Source organism: Ictalurus punctatus, chromosome 15 (genome assembly GCF_001660625.3).
Source record: "Ictalurus punctatus breed USDA103 chromosome 15, Coco_2.0, whole genome shotgun sequence".
In the NCBI taxonomy this organism is placed as follows: domain Eukaryota; kingdom Metazoa; phylum Chordata; class Actinopteri; order Siluriformes; family Ictaluridae; genus Ictalurus; species Ictalurus punctatus.
This window is the reverse complement of record NC_030430.2, coordinates 26,080,227-26,096,444: the sequence shown is the minus strand read 5'-3', so window position 1 is coordinate 26,096,444 and position 16,218 is coordinate 26,080,227. Positions and strand designations below refer to the sequence as shown.

General features: G+C 40.6%; 1 protein-coding gene across 1 annotated transcript in view; it reads right to left on the bottom strand.

Moving 5' to 3' along the window:
* Nucleotides 1-518: 518 nt before the first annotated feature.
* Nucleotides 519-16,218, bottom strand: part of LOC108276321 (EMILIN-3) — a 16,471-nt gene continuing 771 nt past the window's right edge. The window contains exons 3-6 of the mRNA XM_053686442.1: nucleotides 5,292-5,414; nucleotides 3,879-4,174; nucleotides 3,271-3,791; nucleotides 519-2,494 (exon numbers count right to left, since the gene is read on the bottom strand). Of these exons, the coding sequence (XP_053542417.1) occupies nucleotides 1,226-2,494; nucleotides 3,271-3,791; nucleotides 3,879-4,174; nucleotides 5,292-5,414 (2,209 nt within the window). The 3' untranslated portion in view covers nucleotides 519-1,225. The remainder of the gene's footprint in view (nucleotides 2,495-3,270; nucleotides 3,792-3,878; nucleotides 4,175-5,291; nucleotides 5,415-16,218) is intronic.

Genomic DNA, 16,218 nt, shown 5'->3' with positions numbered 1-16,218 from the left:
TAGTAAAGTATAAACTCTTCGATTTATTTAAAGAATAAAGAAAGGAGGATTTTTAAAAACACTGATTCTAGTTCCTGGAGGTAGATTTGTGCCTCTTTCAACAACAAACCAAAACACTTGGGAGAACTTTAGCTGAAACTAACAAACAGGTTTATCCTTAATCTCTTTGATGTTACCTAGCATGCTAATAACTCTGCTATGCTAATAGATAGGCTAGCTGTTAATAACTGTAATAAGTGTACATAGCAACAGATAGATTACAGTGATGCATATTAGTGCTCTCGTGCTCGCTGTCACAAGTTCAATCTGAAGTTGTCTGATGCTAAAAACTCACCTTACGACTTGACAGATATAATTTGACAGAAATATGCTGTTTGAAAATGTAGTGAAATTCTGACTTATCTCAAAATTCATACTGCTGCTATCAAAAATAAATAAAAAAAATTCATTATGTATTTTTCTACCTGCTGAAAATGGGATTCCACAGGAGACAAAAAATAAAAATGAAAAAGTAAGCATTGAGTCCTAAAGTGTATCTCTTTATTAGCGTTATTGCTGCCTCTAGTGGTTAATATTGGAAAAACAGTCCATCTTTTATATGTGATTATCCAAGCCATGCTGCAGCCACACCTAGTTCTCATTTTGTTCTGAACACAAACTTTTAATCATGAAAAATTATAATCTCATAGAAAAAAAAAACCTCAAAGTAATAAGGAGACATATATTTCACATACAAATAATTTCACACTTTATGTTTAGCACCATAATGTCGACAGTCATTTTAAAATAGACGTAACTGAGAGAAACGTGAGATGAGATGTGTGGAGCAGCTTGTAAATCAGACATCATTCCATAAATCTGATATTTTCAGAATATAAAAACCCCCCAAAAAATAAAAATTCAAGAGTTCAAGAAAGTTTATGAAGTAGGCTACCTATTAGTGATTAGCAGATCAGTTGAATTATATGTGCTACAGCAGGGAAAACTGTGCAAATTAAGGGGAATGGCTGGGCTAAACTGTACAATATATAACATCATAATCAGGTTTTTTCTTTATATAAGTTAACACATTGGTTAGAAACAACACAAAATAAAGACAAAAACAAAGATAACAGTCTAGAAGCTGAAGCAAGAAGTAAGAAAACAATGCCCTGTTGATAAAACCAGAAAGAGAAACATCTCAATTTGTACAGTCAGATCTTGAAGCGTCTCTGTATCCAGGTGGCTACTGGACCGGCTTGTTTACGCACTCCTGAAGTCCATTTTTGAGCTGTGCAAGCTGCTGGGTGTGGCTAGCGAGGGTGCCATTGACCTGCGCCAGATAGCTGTCGGAATGGCTCTCGAGTTCTGCGCGAATCCTCTCCAACTGATCAGCAAGCTCTCCCAGGCTGCTACACTGGCCTTCAACCTGGGCTACACGGCTTTCAACTCCCATGACCTCACGATGAGCATCCAGCGCTGTGCCCCGACATCCCTGCAGTTCCCCTGACAGCCTCCTCCTCAATCCCTGCAGCTCACCCTTCAGCTGCACTAATCTGCGCTCTCCAGCACCAAGCAACTCTCCCTGCTGGCCCACAAGCTTGGCGATGCCATGCACTTGTGTGGTCAACCGCTGCTGGCGATCCTGCCATGTGGAGTTAACGTGACTCATCTCATGAGTGAAAAGGTGCACGGAATCTCTCAAGCCCTTTAGGGTGCGGTTTACGGAGTTGACATTAATCTTGAGGAGTGTGATTTCACCCTGTATTGAGTCCTCTTGGTCCTCTTGAGCAATTTGAAAGAGAAGTCCTTGCAGTGTACTATTTAGATGGTCCAACATATCCGTGTGTGTGTCCAGACGCCCTGAAATCTTCTTCTCCAAGTCTTTGCACTCTTCAATTTCCGTTTGAATAAGTGCTGCATCGGGACTGGGCACCGGAGAGCAAGCTGAAGTGCAAAGAAGCTCAAGATCTGTTAATTGCTTCTGGACACCATCCAAACCAGCTTCCATACGTCTACGGATGTTCTCAATCTCCGTCCCTAATGCTGGCACTACTTGGCCTTCCAGTAGCGCCGGAGATGTGGCGTTGCTTAATTCCTCCACAGCCACAAAAACACGCTCCTCCAGGCTTTTCAGTTTGTCCTCAAGAAGGGTTTTAAATCCATCCAGGGATCCCATACCTCCACCCAGGTCATCTAACTCTGCCTTGCCCAGACGGCCCTCAACATCTCGTAAGCGAGTATCCAACATTGTCTCCAAGTGCATTGTCTGCTCACTCAGTACGGTCTGGAGTTGCCTCTGAGACTCTGTCAGGCCCTTAACAGACTCTTCCAGATGCAGGGTCCTCTCGGAGAGATCATTAATCTGAACACAGCAGCCCGGGGTCACTGTCAGACCCTGGATCTGAGCCTGAAGATCACCCAGTTCTTTCCTCAGGCCTGTTTCACGACCATCCAATAACTGCTGGTGCTGCTCCTGACCATTCAGGTATTCCTTATGGCAATTCTTCTGAACCTGAGGACAGGAAGCAACAAAGGGTTAGTCAACTGTAAATTTCCTATGTTTGCAGAAATGGATATCATTTAATTTGTATTATTTTCCTTAAAATAAGATATTGGCAACCACTGAATGTTTTTTTTTAAGTAGCTCCCCAAAAATACCACCCACGCACTTGTTTTTACAACCATTTTTACAACCTTGTTCCAAAACTAGACCAGTTTTGCATAAAAACCATGGAAATCCTTTCATGTAAAACCCAAAATATGGTTGCTCAGGAAGCATTTTACATAACTAATCCCAGGCATATTGCAAATTTGTTTCGTGAAAGGAGGATAGACATTTGCAGGGTTTTCAAACCACTAACTGGTGATAAGCAAGTAGTTGTGAAGGCCTGGTGTATTATCCAGCTGGGGTATATTCCCAGCTTGTGCCCAGTGTAGGATGAAGGTAGTGCCCAGAAGAAAATGGAAATCATCTATTGATTTCCACTGTTGCAGAGTTTGAAAGTGTAGGAAACTGTAAAATAATAATAATAATAATAATAATAATAATAATAATAATAATAATAATAATAATAATAATAATAATAATAATAAATTTTTTAAAAAGAAGAAGAAGAAAAAAACAGGAAATCCTTACACTGGGACTGAGAACATCAGGGCTGTGTTCAGAAGATCTTTACATTATGCTACATCATGCTAGGTTTTACATGCTAGGTGATTACAAGACAACTCACAAGGTCAAGAAACTGTCCAAGACTCCAAAATGCAACCTCTACCATTATGACTCACCTGTCCAATCTTTTCATTGCAGTGATTTTCCATGTCACTCAGCCTTCTTTCAAACCCATCCAGGATCTGTGCTCTGACGCCAGCCAGTCTTTCATCCAGCAGCTTCTCCATTAACGTCTGGATGCCCCCGGTTGGCACCTCCATCAGCCTCTTCAGCTGCCCATCATGGCCCATTACCATACCATGGATCTCATCCAGCATGTGACTCTTGACCCTTAGCTCGTCCTTTACCTCTGTCACCCTTCCCATCAGCTCACCAAGGACCGGGAAGCCCTCACCGCCCTCTGTGGTGTCCGGCAAGCCCTCAGGGATGACAGCAAAGCCCACTGTAGAATCTGGCTGGCGTGGGGCCCCACCTAACAGGGTGCTCACCATCTTGGTGGTGTCCTCACGAAGCGAGACACGGAGACGATCCTCCAGGCCAGAGATCAGACCATTCAGAGTGTCCAAACCCTGTGAAAGCCTCCTTAGATCCTGCTCCATACGATCTAGACGCTCACCAGAGACACCCATACTTGTACCTAAAGGCAAGAGGTCATGAATAAGCTTTAAGAGAACCATTGTCTGGAAAGCAGCTTCTTCCGATTTACTGTAACTTATATGGTTACCTGCTGGGGGCACGTGTCCGGTTGGCATGTTATCATGATGACCACCAGGGAAAAGAGGGATGCCTATCTCCAGCCCTGACCCAGGAGTTGGTATCTTGTTGTGACCCCATGGGAAACCCTTCATTCCAGGTCTGGGTCCTTGAATGGAGCCCTTGAATGTTGGTATGATGGAGTCTGGGCCAGGCGTAGGGCCACCAAAGCAGTTTTCTCCAGAGTAGCCTGGGCAGCAGCGCCATTCCAGCTCTGTCACTGTCTTATGGCCAACCTTGTAGGTAGGTTTGAAGAATGTCCGATACCTGTGAACATATACAGTCTAACATCAGCTAAAAGGTTATTCCTCTTTCTCACAGGCACTGCCCAGAGTACTGAACACTGTTCAAACCACATCCTCTCTGGGCAGTATATAAGGAAAATACACACACCTTAGTCTTTGTGAGTCAGTTCTGAGCCTTTTATTCTCACATCTACCATGATGCTTGCATTCCTGTAATGTTTAATCGCTTGAATTTGCACTTTGGACAGCATTTTGCTCTCATTGTGTTGTGACCATTTTTGCCTAGCATTTGGATTCTGGACTTTGACTTTGTTCTAATATAATCTCAAACTTCTACCAAGTCTCGAGTGTTACACATAGGCACCTGATTACATTTGGAGCACTTGACTTTTAAAATCTCATGAGCACCATCTCTCCATATCTATGAAGTCTTAGAGTAGTCAATTCTGGTGGTTTCTCGAGCAGGCATTGGACCAGAAATTCTCTACAACTTGAAATGTTCTGCTAGTATCAGATGGGTAAGAAAGGCTAGCAGCCTTTTTTTTTGTGATCAACTTCCAAACATCCAGATTCATCCACATCCATTCGTATCAGAACACTGATACATTTACACTCGCAGGATTGTGTACACGCAAGGATACATCTTTTGTACCTTTACTATTTATCTCTTACCTGAAACGGGAAAAAAGTGCACCTTTAATGTACTCAAAGCCAATTAAAAGGTACAAACGTGGTTCTTAAGGTAAATCAAGTTAAAGGTACACTACATTCACATTACCTATCTAAAAAATGCACACTCGAGGTATGTTTGTAGAAACTATGAAATCATGGTTTGTCGATCCATGATCAGTTTATTTGGACAATTGGAAGACCTGATTGAGATTGGTGAAATACCAAGACAGGTCAAATGAAGTTTCAACTTAGTAAATCTTGCATAGGTTAAGCAACAAAGAGCACAGGACTAAAACTTGAGGCTTTTGTTGTTGATTTTTAGATGCCACCACTAGAGGGCAGTAGCACACAGTGTCCTATGAGTGGATTTACCGTCACTGAAGATTTTAATATTTACCATAATAGCATTTAAACTGCAATACTGTGACTACACCAGGCTTAAAAACATTCTATCATGAGGTTCTTACATCACGACAGGACACTTCTGTCCCCAGATGCACTTGGTGGTGTAATCCGCTTTCACGTAGGTGGCCACTCCATCCTGCATGGTACAGGTGATGTTCTTCTGGACAATATAGGCACAGTGGTTTCTGAAAGAGAGAATGGATGGATCAGGAGATGGGATTTTAAACTTCTTGGCAATGCACACCATCTCTTTCCTGGAATCACTGCAACTTCCTTGAAACATAACATTGAAAGGGAAAGGGAACAAGTCTTGAGGGACAACATGTCATGGTTATTGCTAAACACGCTAAACGTTGTCCATCTTAACAACCGTTTCAGCCCGTCCAGCCCTGCCACATGCTTCCCACTTTCTCGCTCTTCCAGTAACAGATTAATCAGGTCCAAACTCCAAGGCGCAGCTATAGCAACTGTTAAATGTTAGTTGGCCTCGGAGATTAGGAAGCCATAATCAGCGCTCAGATAGTGGTGAAATAACAAATCGGAGCCTTTCGAGGATTTGTGCAGCTACACAGCTGTTCTACATATAACCAGTGTCCAGCCAGAACCGGAGAACAAAACTGTACACTGATGCGACATTGGCTTTTTGGTCAGGTTTAGTTAAAAGAGCTCAAATTTCATAACGGTAGCATAAAAGCTGAAATGGTTAGCATTTACCACCACAGGGTTTTCTTACAACCAAATTTGTGTCGGGCGTCATTCAAATTTGAGCCGGTTGTAGTTTCAGCCAGGGTTTTCCCATTCAACTGTCCAATTTTATTCCCAACCCACTCTTAAACAGTGGTCCAAAAGCATGATAAAGAACCGAATTCTGGGTGTCAGTTGTAGAGGTCGAATGGCGCTCAGAGGAAGACCTGACAGGAATGAGTTTCAGGAGTCCAGTCACAAAACAACAAGGGACTGAAAAGCACCCGAGTGGCCAGTGTGGATAGAAATGGACAAATCCTTCTGATGTTGTGAAGAAGAAATCAGCATTAGTGTGTCAGATTAGCAATGTGAGAGGATGTCCGTGAACCGCACACGAGCGTAAATGCACAATTAAAGGGAAAAATCATCTTAATCTTCATGGCTGTCTTCTGGTTCCTGGAGGTTTTGTAACAGTCAGTAATGACCATAAGATAAAGGCCCTAATGGGTCCTAATGGACCTATGATTGATTTTAGAAACACTGGATGGTATTTTTAATGGTTTGGGATTCAATGGTGTCCCACAGGAGTGTTGTGTGGTGGTCTTTGATGTGGGTTTAATGCATCTAATGGACTTCCTGCTTTTTGGAGTGTAACAGGAAACCACAATTATCAGCATATATACTAGACCTGGCACATATTCCATAAATAAGATGCAGTTTAGTTAATGAAACGTTTAATATATCCTGGATCTGTTGCTGAATCTAATTCTTCTAAGCTTAAACGTTGCGTGATTTTCCGCCTTAATAAAAACCATGGCTTATCTTCAAAGCCAGGCGAGATCTGCAGAACGCCAGACTGGAACTGTGGAATGAAAACAAAACGAAATCTTTTACCTGGTTTTTGTTCCACAGCTCTGATTTTAAACAGGCCATTGTAAAGAAGTGAGCTCACCGAGATCAGTGAGATGGTTCGAAATCCATTTTCGCAATATTTACGACATGGAAGTGCAGACCATCACCACACTGCCATCAGCCAGGAAGGACGATCAATCTGTGAGTGTGTGTTCCTGCCAGAACGAGGGGGATGCAGACACAGCTGCTCTTCTGTGCTTCTGATTCCCGGGTCGGCGTCTGAAAAGATTTCGGGGGCTGAACCTTAAAGCCGGCTGTTTGCTAAGCAGTCGTGGACGTGTGCCACGCTGCAACAGAACATCTTTTATTCTGGAGTGAAGGCGCAGCTCCAGCTCAATAATAATAAATGATTGTAGTCGCTAACAAGTTGCTGCGGTCTCAGAAGAATCCAACACCTCCAGGACGTGTCGTTATAGGGAAATAACTTTGGTATGGTTTGGTAACAGTGACTGGACTTCATCACACCATCCTGTGAGTGATTATTTTACTAGAACAGCACAACACACCATGCTTTATTCCTCTGATATTGAGATGAGATTATCACATACAACAGGCACCATGACACGCCTGGACACGGATATCCATGGAATCATCGTTAGCAACGCTTACACAGATCCAAAGGAGTTTGTTTTTATCGGTATATAAACAGGCTTTCCACAGCGATGTGCGAAATCCGCCAAGCCAGTGAAAGAGACTGACAGCTGGATAGGAACAGGGTCTGGTGCACATCTGGAGAACATGGATGACCTTCAGACTGAGTGTGAAGGATCCAGTTTCTGATGGAGACTGTTGTCACAAAACACACACACACACACACACACACACACACACACACACACACACACACAATACATATATATACAGTACACAAAGAGTTCGTATTTGATCAGGTCTGGGAGCGGTGTTGGACGTGCCAGTGATATTTAATCCAGGCAGGTGAGCATCAACGTTCAGACAGTTCCTCCAGAGCTGCTATAAAACCAGATTCTGGCCCAAAATATCTGGCAGAAGTTAGCTTAAGTTTTTAAAAAAAAAAAAACCAAAACAACAACAACAACAATACAGCCAATCCTTTACTCTGTGTAACTTGCAGTTATTCATTATTATTATTATTATTATTATTATTATTATTATTATTATTATTATTATTATTATTATTATTTTAAATGAAACAATGAATGTTTTTTTGTTTTAAAATAACAAATATTACAAAAAGCTTGTTTTTTTTTAATGTTTCGGATTAATTTTTGGCTCAAAAATGTGTATTTTATTAAAGAAAGATCTTGTGAACGGCCTGTGTGCTGTGCATCAGCCATTAGTGCACTAACATCATTATAGCTATTGTTTTGTGCTTTAAAAAAAAAAAAAAAAAAAACTTTTTAAAATAGAGCGTGACTGTAAAGGAAGAAAACGCAGCTGCTGAAAACATCAACAGGTGCTGCAGTTTAAAGATATTTTAAGTTTACAGGGGGGCGGTGGTGGCTTGATGGTTAAGGCTCTGGGTTATTGATGGGAAGCTGCCACTGTTGGGCCCGTGAGCAAGGCCCTTAACCCTCTCTGCTCCAGGGGGCGCTATATCATGGCTGACCCTGCGCTCTGACCCCAACCTCATAACATGCTGGGGTATGTGAAGAAAAGAATTTCACTGTGCTGTAACGAACATGTGATTAATAAAGACTCTTTCATTATATTTTAATTATCCGAAATTTCACGCACAGAGTCTCATCTTAACCCGAGAATTGTGTGTGAAATACCACGATGTGGCATTTGTTCATATTTCGATTCAGGAATATTTCATTTCTAGACTTTTTCTGGTGAAAGAAGTAGAAAAAAATATTATTTAAAAAAGAAAAATCGAGGTCTATAGCCTCGATTTAAAGCCTTTTTCATTTAGAGTTTAACAGGAATAACAAGTTCTGCTGTAATGTAAATGTAATGTAACGTAAATGTTCGAAACAAAGCAGTATATACAGTAAATGGTGCATACAGTAGGTGTGTACACAGATTTTTATTATTATTATTTATTGATTGGTTTGTTTTTACGGCTATTTCTGCTATTCACACTTGACTTATTCTACTTTTTTGGTTTCATTTGATTTTATTATTTTTTATTATTTAGATCAGTGTAGGTTTTGAATGAAAGCGTAAGGTATTAACTAGCGATGAGATAATAATTTACAGCCCTACTAGTGACAATCACATGTTTCAGAAAAACTGATCCTTTTTTGCTTTTTGTTCACTTATGATTTCTTTAAAAAAGAAACACAACAACAAACAAAACATGATTTGCGGCAAGTAAAAATAAGGAACAAGTCTAGTGATGAGTTTAAAAATCTTATATTTGGTTTTGTGTAATGATATAATAGGAGGACCGCGTAAACGTAACCGTATGTAAGATATTTTCACCTGCTAAGATGATCATTTTTTTGCAGTGTGATAATTTTTTTGTTCGTTCGTTTCTCCAGCCTGGATTTAAAACAACAATGGAAGAACCGTTCATGTTTTATCTTTCTGTCATTTCTGCTACTGACATGAAAATAGAAGGGCTGGACCAATCACGGACCGCAGAGCGACAACAACAACAGACACAAACGAACACAACATAGACGCACTCTCACTCCATCACCTTCCCTCGGTGAACTTTTTTAAAGTGTACACAACTTTCACCGGAAAGTACCGCTTCCTGCTGTGTCCTGATTGGTTGGATGCTGGTGGTCAGGGAGAACACCAATAAAAAAATTCCAACTCTACCTTGATGCCCCCGGATTAAATTCACCCAATCCCAGATTTACATTTAGGCATTTGACAGACGCCCTTATCCAGAGAGACTTGCAGTACACGTGAGCAGTTGAGCGTTAAAGGTTTTGCTCAAGGGCCCAACCGTGGTGGACTGGCTGCTGGGATTTGAGCTCACGACCTTCCGATAAGTTTCCCAACGTTTTAACCACTGAGCTACGACTACCCCGTCAGGCTGATTCTGGCCAGTCTGACCCATGTGAGAAGTCGTGATAAAAAGCTATTTGCTCCCTTGCTTTGGCGTTTAGACCCAGTAAGACCACACACGTTGGAAGACGTCTCAGGGTCATCAGAGAACGTCGAGAACGTGTGTGATGGTGACGGTGATGGTGATGGTGATGCCTTACAGCTGTGAAAAGCGCACAGGTGGATTCAGTTGAGGAGAAACTTTGCACCGTTTCTGTGTAACCAGATGAAACTCGAGAAGCTTAAACCTTGTCAGAAGGGTGTAAAAAACCTTCCTCGACATAAAACTTCACCTCATACTCCACTCATGAACATCCAACCTTTCCCTGGCTTCACTTCAAGCCTGGAGAAAAGCTGGTCCCACTGTAAATATTTTCAGGATCACCTTTCGGTCACCAATACCCTGCTGAGTATCCCGAGAGAGAAGAAGAATTCCTTTCAGTTTCTGTAGTCGGTATACTGTTCCTTCTCTTTCCTCCTCTCAAAGTAGCGTCATTTCTTTTACCGTCCAGTACTGATGTTTACATCTTGATCGAGACGTGATGAAGGCCAGGGTAAATTAAACCACAGCCGATTTCGGTCGCTTATCTAAAGCAGGATTTGTTTTTAATAGAGTCTGGGTCTTAATGGTCGACGAGTTTCGAATGCCAACCCGGTCAGCACGGGATAAACGCCGTAGAGGTTCTAAAGAGCATAAGCCTCTAATGGGACTTACAGAGTAACAGAGATCTTTGTTTCCAAAGATATTTCTCTTTTCTATTTTCTCCCTCTCAAACACAAGCGTGACTGTTCTTTCATCACCGAGTGGGCTCGGATCTTGACCAGGCCATTAGATCAGATTTAGAGAGGACAATCAGTGGAAGTATAAATATAGAGATTGAGATAGAGAGCGGGACGCTCGATCAGGCCCATTACACACAGGAAATGGTGAGAGAAAGCTAGTACTTGTTTGTAGCTTGTTTCTTTTGGGCGTGGCCTCTCTACCATTTTTTTTTATTTTTTAAATGAGAGGCAGTAGTAGCCTAAACGTACAGCTTACAGCCCATTATGACTATAAACACCACTTTTGCTTAAAATGTATTTAAGGGAACTGAGGTCGTTTTTTTTTACTACAAGCTTTCTTTATAACATCTGTAATAATATTTACTGAGAGGTCGTATGTGACAGAATGGCATCAAATAAAACAGTAAATGGGAACTGATAAAGTAGAAACTAAAGTTTTGAGTGACGAACTGAGGAAACATCCACACGCGGTAGAAGGAATTCGAGGTGTGGTTTTGGAGGGAAATGAGATAACTAAAGTGAGGGGTTAGCGTTAGCGTCAGAGCTCATCGTGTTAGAGGTTTGAATTTTTTAAATATCTGAAGAAAACATTTTTGGACTCGTATACATACACGGCGACATGCTTAACATCTTAAACATTAAACTCAGCATGAGGATGTCCTTGCTAGCAGCACACGGCAGCAGCTAGCATAAACAAACTAGCGTACCGGGGACATGATCGATAAATCTTTACATCCGAGAAACATCTGAGAGTTTATACTCTCAGGAACTTTCCTCAGTGTTTTGGGTTACTCTATAGGGTGGTGTGACTGAGCGTAGCCACATGCTAATCACCAGGTTCTGCTCCACACTGCACAGGAAGTGTCTAAAACCCTATTAAGAGGTTTAACTCTCCCAAGAAGCACTGACAGCATCCTCTCTCCTCACACACACTAACCCTTTGTGCCTCTTAATCGACTTTAGCGAGGAAAAACCCTTCGTTTCTTCCCCTTCAGGCCTTTACGGCTAATTAGCAGAGATGATAGATGCTCTGATGGGTCTGCTGAGAACGTCTGCACCATTTCAAATCACGATTAACACAATAGTAGCTGTTTTTTCATGTCAATCAAGCAGTAGAAGTCTAGGCCAGGCTAAATCACATTAGAGGCGATTTTCATGGCTACAACGCTTAGCTTGGCGTTCTCACAGCTGTCACGGCCACCAGAGGCTCGTTAGCGCTAAGGCCATGTGTTGAAGAGTAACTGTTCTTCCTCTGGGAGCTGGCTGATGAACGCTGACTCTGGAATGAATTTCTGTAATCTGTCATATTTTGACTTTTAATGTCTCCTGTGCTGATTTTAGAAGAACGTTCTGAAGTTCTTCATATCAAACCATTTAGTTATGATCACATGAACCAGGGGCGTATTAGTATATTTAATTATGCTGATTATGACTGTTTAAGTTTTACCTCTGTAGCTCTATATATATATATCTTTTAGATCCAACACAGAAGAACCAAAGGTTCCACCAGCACTTCTCATGGTTCTCTGTATGGGTTTAAACTCCCTAAATGGGTTCTATTTACTATAACCCCTTCTATCTTTTCCATAAAAGTTTTTTTTTTAAAAATAAAACTATCTAGCTATCTTTTCTCAAAGGGTTCTTTGGCATGATTTAGGGTTCTTAGCTTTCAGTACCAGTTCTGCTTGGAAACATCTCCATTTTCCCCAGAGAGACAAACCAAAGAACACTTTAGGTTGCTAGAAGGAACCTTTTTTTTTTTTTTCCTTCCAAAGAGTGCATTTGAGGCTTTCTGCAAAGATTCAACCTGGAACTCTCTGAAGTGGTTCTTCCTGGACTCTGACCAGGATTAGCTGGTTACAGATGTTAAGATGAATTAAATATGTTCTACACTCTTATTAAGAATTCTTTGTATGGTTTTGAAGGTTCCCCAAGGATTATACAGTTCTCTTAGTCTTGTTCTCTACACTCACAAAACATTGGTTCCTCAAAGGTTTCTTGGGGTGGTTGAATGTTCTACACTCAGCAAAAAAAAAAAAAGGGGTCATCAATGATTCTTTAGGTGGTTAATGGTTCCTTAAGGGTTCTTTAAAAGTTCTTTGGCTGATTAAGTGTTCTACACTATTAGAAAATTAGGTTCCCTTAGGGGGTTGGGTTGTACCTACTGTATCTTATAGGAAACCCTTTATTTAATGCTTTATAGAGAAACTACGGTACATAACAGGGTTCCCTCAGAGAAATAAAGTGAAAAATATAAGATGGACCTTTTTTTGTTTCAGGTTCCATGTTAACTGCTATATATATATATATATATATATATATAAAACTTTAATATGCATTTAAACATACATCATCAAAGACAAGCGTATAATAATAATCAACATTGTCCAGACATCACTAACATCTGGAGATCAATACAAGGTCAGCTGCTGTAAGATCTTTACATGTTTATCATTATTTCAGTATGGTTCCAGATGTGTTGCTCAAAGAGAACAGTCAAGAATCCCATCCAGGCATTTAGAATAAACACACCAGACTACCGGGATTAGGGGTGTAACCGAATATGAAAGCATTACCCGGAATAAACAGCTGTGATCTAAACAAATACAAACGCAGATTTGAATAGGAGAACAGGAGAAGCAGGGTCTACAGGAGAAGCATTATTGAAGGTTCACAGGGAATCAGGTTGAGAGTAGAGGTGTGCATCAGGACTGGGATCCAATGCTTCATACAGGATGCATTTAAAACATTCACTCATGTATCCTTAGTAGCTGATGGTCAGGGTCGTGGTGCTTTAAATTGGGATCATGGTTTAATGATATTTTGGGAAACAGGACGGACTAAGCGTAAAGGTGGTACAGTGGTTATCCTCACAGCTTCTGTTTCTGTACATGTTCTCCATGTTGGTTTCATCTGGGTTCTCCTCCTAAAAACCCACTAGTGGATGTATCCGCTGACATAAATTGTTCTGATTGACTGGCGTCCCACATCCAGGATGTATTCCCGCCTCACACACAGTGTTCCCCAGATCCACTGTGACCATGCCCAGGATAAAGTGCTTACTGAAGCTTGTTAAATAGTGGCAGGGTTCATATTTGATTACAAAAAAAATCCAAATCCAAATACAGATACGGACAATGTCATTCCGTTTCTCCCCTAAGAGTGATCCATCTGAACTAAACGTCTATTATTAAAGCTACGGTGCACTCATGAGTACAGCTAGAACACGTTCGTTCATGGCCAAGACAGAGAGGTAGCCAATCCGGCAGATTTACTTTGACATCAGAGACGTGTGGGATGAAGACTTACAGTAAGAAGGGCTGGCAGGCAGCATGCCGCTTCTTAGTGATAAAGTCCCGAATAACAACAGAACCCGATATGATGAGGCTTTGGCAAGAACGCTGCGAGGGAGTGCGGCTAAAAGCGTCTACACTAAAGCAGGGAGAGGAACAATGGGACGTGTTCGCCTGATTTAGATATTGAGAATAAAACAGATCACGTCTCTTTAATACGTCGGGGAAACACCACCTTTAAGACCATCTAGAACCCTTCAGTGGAGTTTCCCTATCAGAGAGGGTTCCACATAAATCCACTATCCAAAGAACCACTGAGGAACCGGTTTTCTAAGTGTGCACTTTCATATTACTAACGTGTACTGTATTGCATATATGGAAAAGGGTTCCTCGAGGGTTCTTTTGGGTTCTACACTCAAAAACAAAAAGTCTTTATCAAGGGAAATGAAGAAGGGTTTTTTAATAGTTATTTGGATGGTTGATTGTTTAAGACTTTTGAAAAGATTCCTTACAATGTTTTTTTTTTTTTTTTTAAATGAATAACTGTTCTCTCCTGTAATTTTTAAAGGTTTTCTGTTCTAAATTCTTACACAGAGGGTTCCTTAATGGTTCTTGTGGATGGCTAATGCTTCCACATTCCAATAAAGGAGTTTTCAAGGGATATTTAAGTGTTCCTGCTACACATTTGAAGGAGAACATGTTCCCAAAGTGTTCTGTGCATGGTGAACTGCTCTGTACTTTTAAAAACATGGGTTCTTCAAGAATGATCGATGGATTAACATTCTTCTCTCATTCTTAGCTCAAATTCATCAGTGGTTCTCCACTCTACACTCTTATGGTTCAACACTCAAGGGTTCTTTGTTCTGTTTCTGGGGTTCATGAGGGTTATCTGGGGTACCTAACTCTTTTATCTCCCAAGAAAAAAGTGTGTCTTATGGGATTGTTGGTTTTGAGTGAAAAATTCTTGGAGGAAGATGTTCTTTAAGGGTTCTTTTGACAGTTAACTGTCCTATATGAAGAAAATAAATGAGATGGAGAGAGGGACATTCCAAAATGAATTTGTTCACAGGGTGAACTATAATGAGGTGAGAACCCAAACAACAGGAAAACTGGAGAACTGTTTAGAATAATCCTAATAATATATCATAATAATAGCTCCTCAAACAAACCATGCAAAAGAGCAGAAAGAAATACTGTAATAGTGCAATAATAATACCAAACAGTGGACCTACACAGACCGAGAGTGGCGTTATAAACCCGATGAACCTGTCTGAAATGAATCGAGTCCTAAAGCGTGAGGAACTCATGGAACACCTCTGCATGATGGGGAACATTCAGGGAACCAGCAGGTGAAGGAAGGAGAGGAAAAGAGAAGCCAGGGAACCGATAAAGGAGAAAAAATATTTCGAAAGTGCTAAAAAGTTCAAAGTTCACAAATGGTGTTGAAAGTTCTAAAATGGTGACCATTTGATTGATTGATTGATTTGGTTTTGAATAGTTTAAGGATCTAGCACACCTTCACGACTTAATCATTAACACGTGAAAGGGTTTTAGAATAAACACACCAGGCTAACACCAGGGTTCCTCAATGGTTCTTTAGATGGTTAACTCTTATACACTTGGGAATTGTGGGTAGTGAAGGTTCTGTGGATGGTTAAATGACCTACACTCTTAAAAAAAGGTTACTCAAGGTCATGCACACTTAGGAGAAAAATTGTTAACTGTTAAACAATAAAACAACAACAGCAATAAAAAAAAAAATAATTCCATGTGGTTCTTTTTGTAAATTTAGGTCTTCACTCAAAAGATCATTAGCATGAATGTTCTACATTCTTGATAAAAAAAACAAAACAAAAAAAAACACCCAACCCTACACTCCCAGGTTCACCCCCTCTGTGGTTATTTCGATGGTATATTTGGCTCTATACATTGTACAATTGCTCCTTAAGGGTTTTATGGATTGTTAACCATCCTACACTAGTAGAAAAAAGGTTGGGTAACATTTATGCACTCTTTGAAAAAAAAAAAAAAAAAGGTTCCCAGAGGGGTTTTTTGGATGTTAAATCTTTTACACTCTTAGGGAAAAAATGTTCCTCAAGGTTTTACACTTCTAGGAGAAAAGGGTTCCTTAAAAGTTTTTTTTTTTTAGTAAGTTCTCCAAAAATGGTTCTTCAAGGTTTCTCTTGTAAAAAAAAAAAAAGAAACACTTCTACCATGCAGTTTTCTACAGTTTCACTGTTGGGGAACTCTGAAAGGTTCTATGTCTAATATTACTTACATTACAGTGCTTTGCTGTCAGAGATGGTTGTGAGCAGAACCCTCTGAAAAACTATCA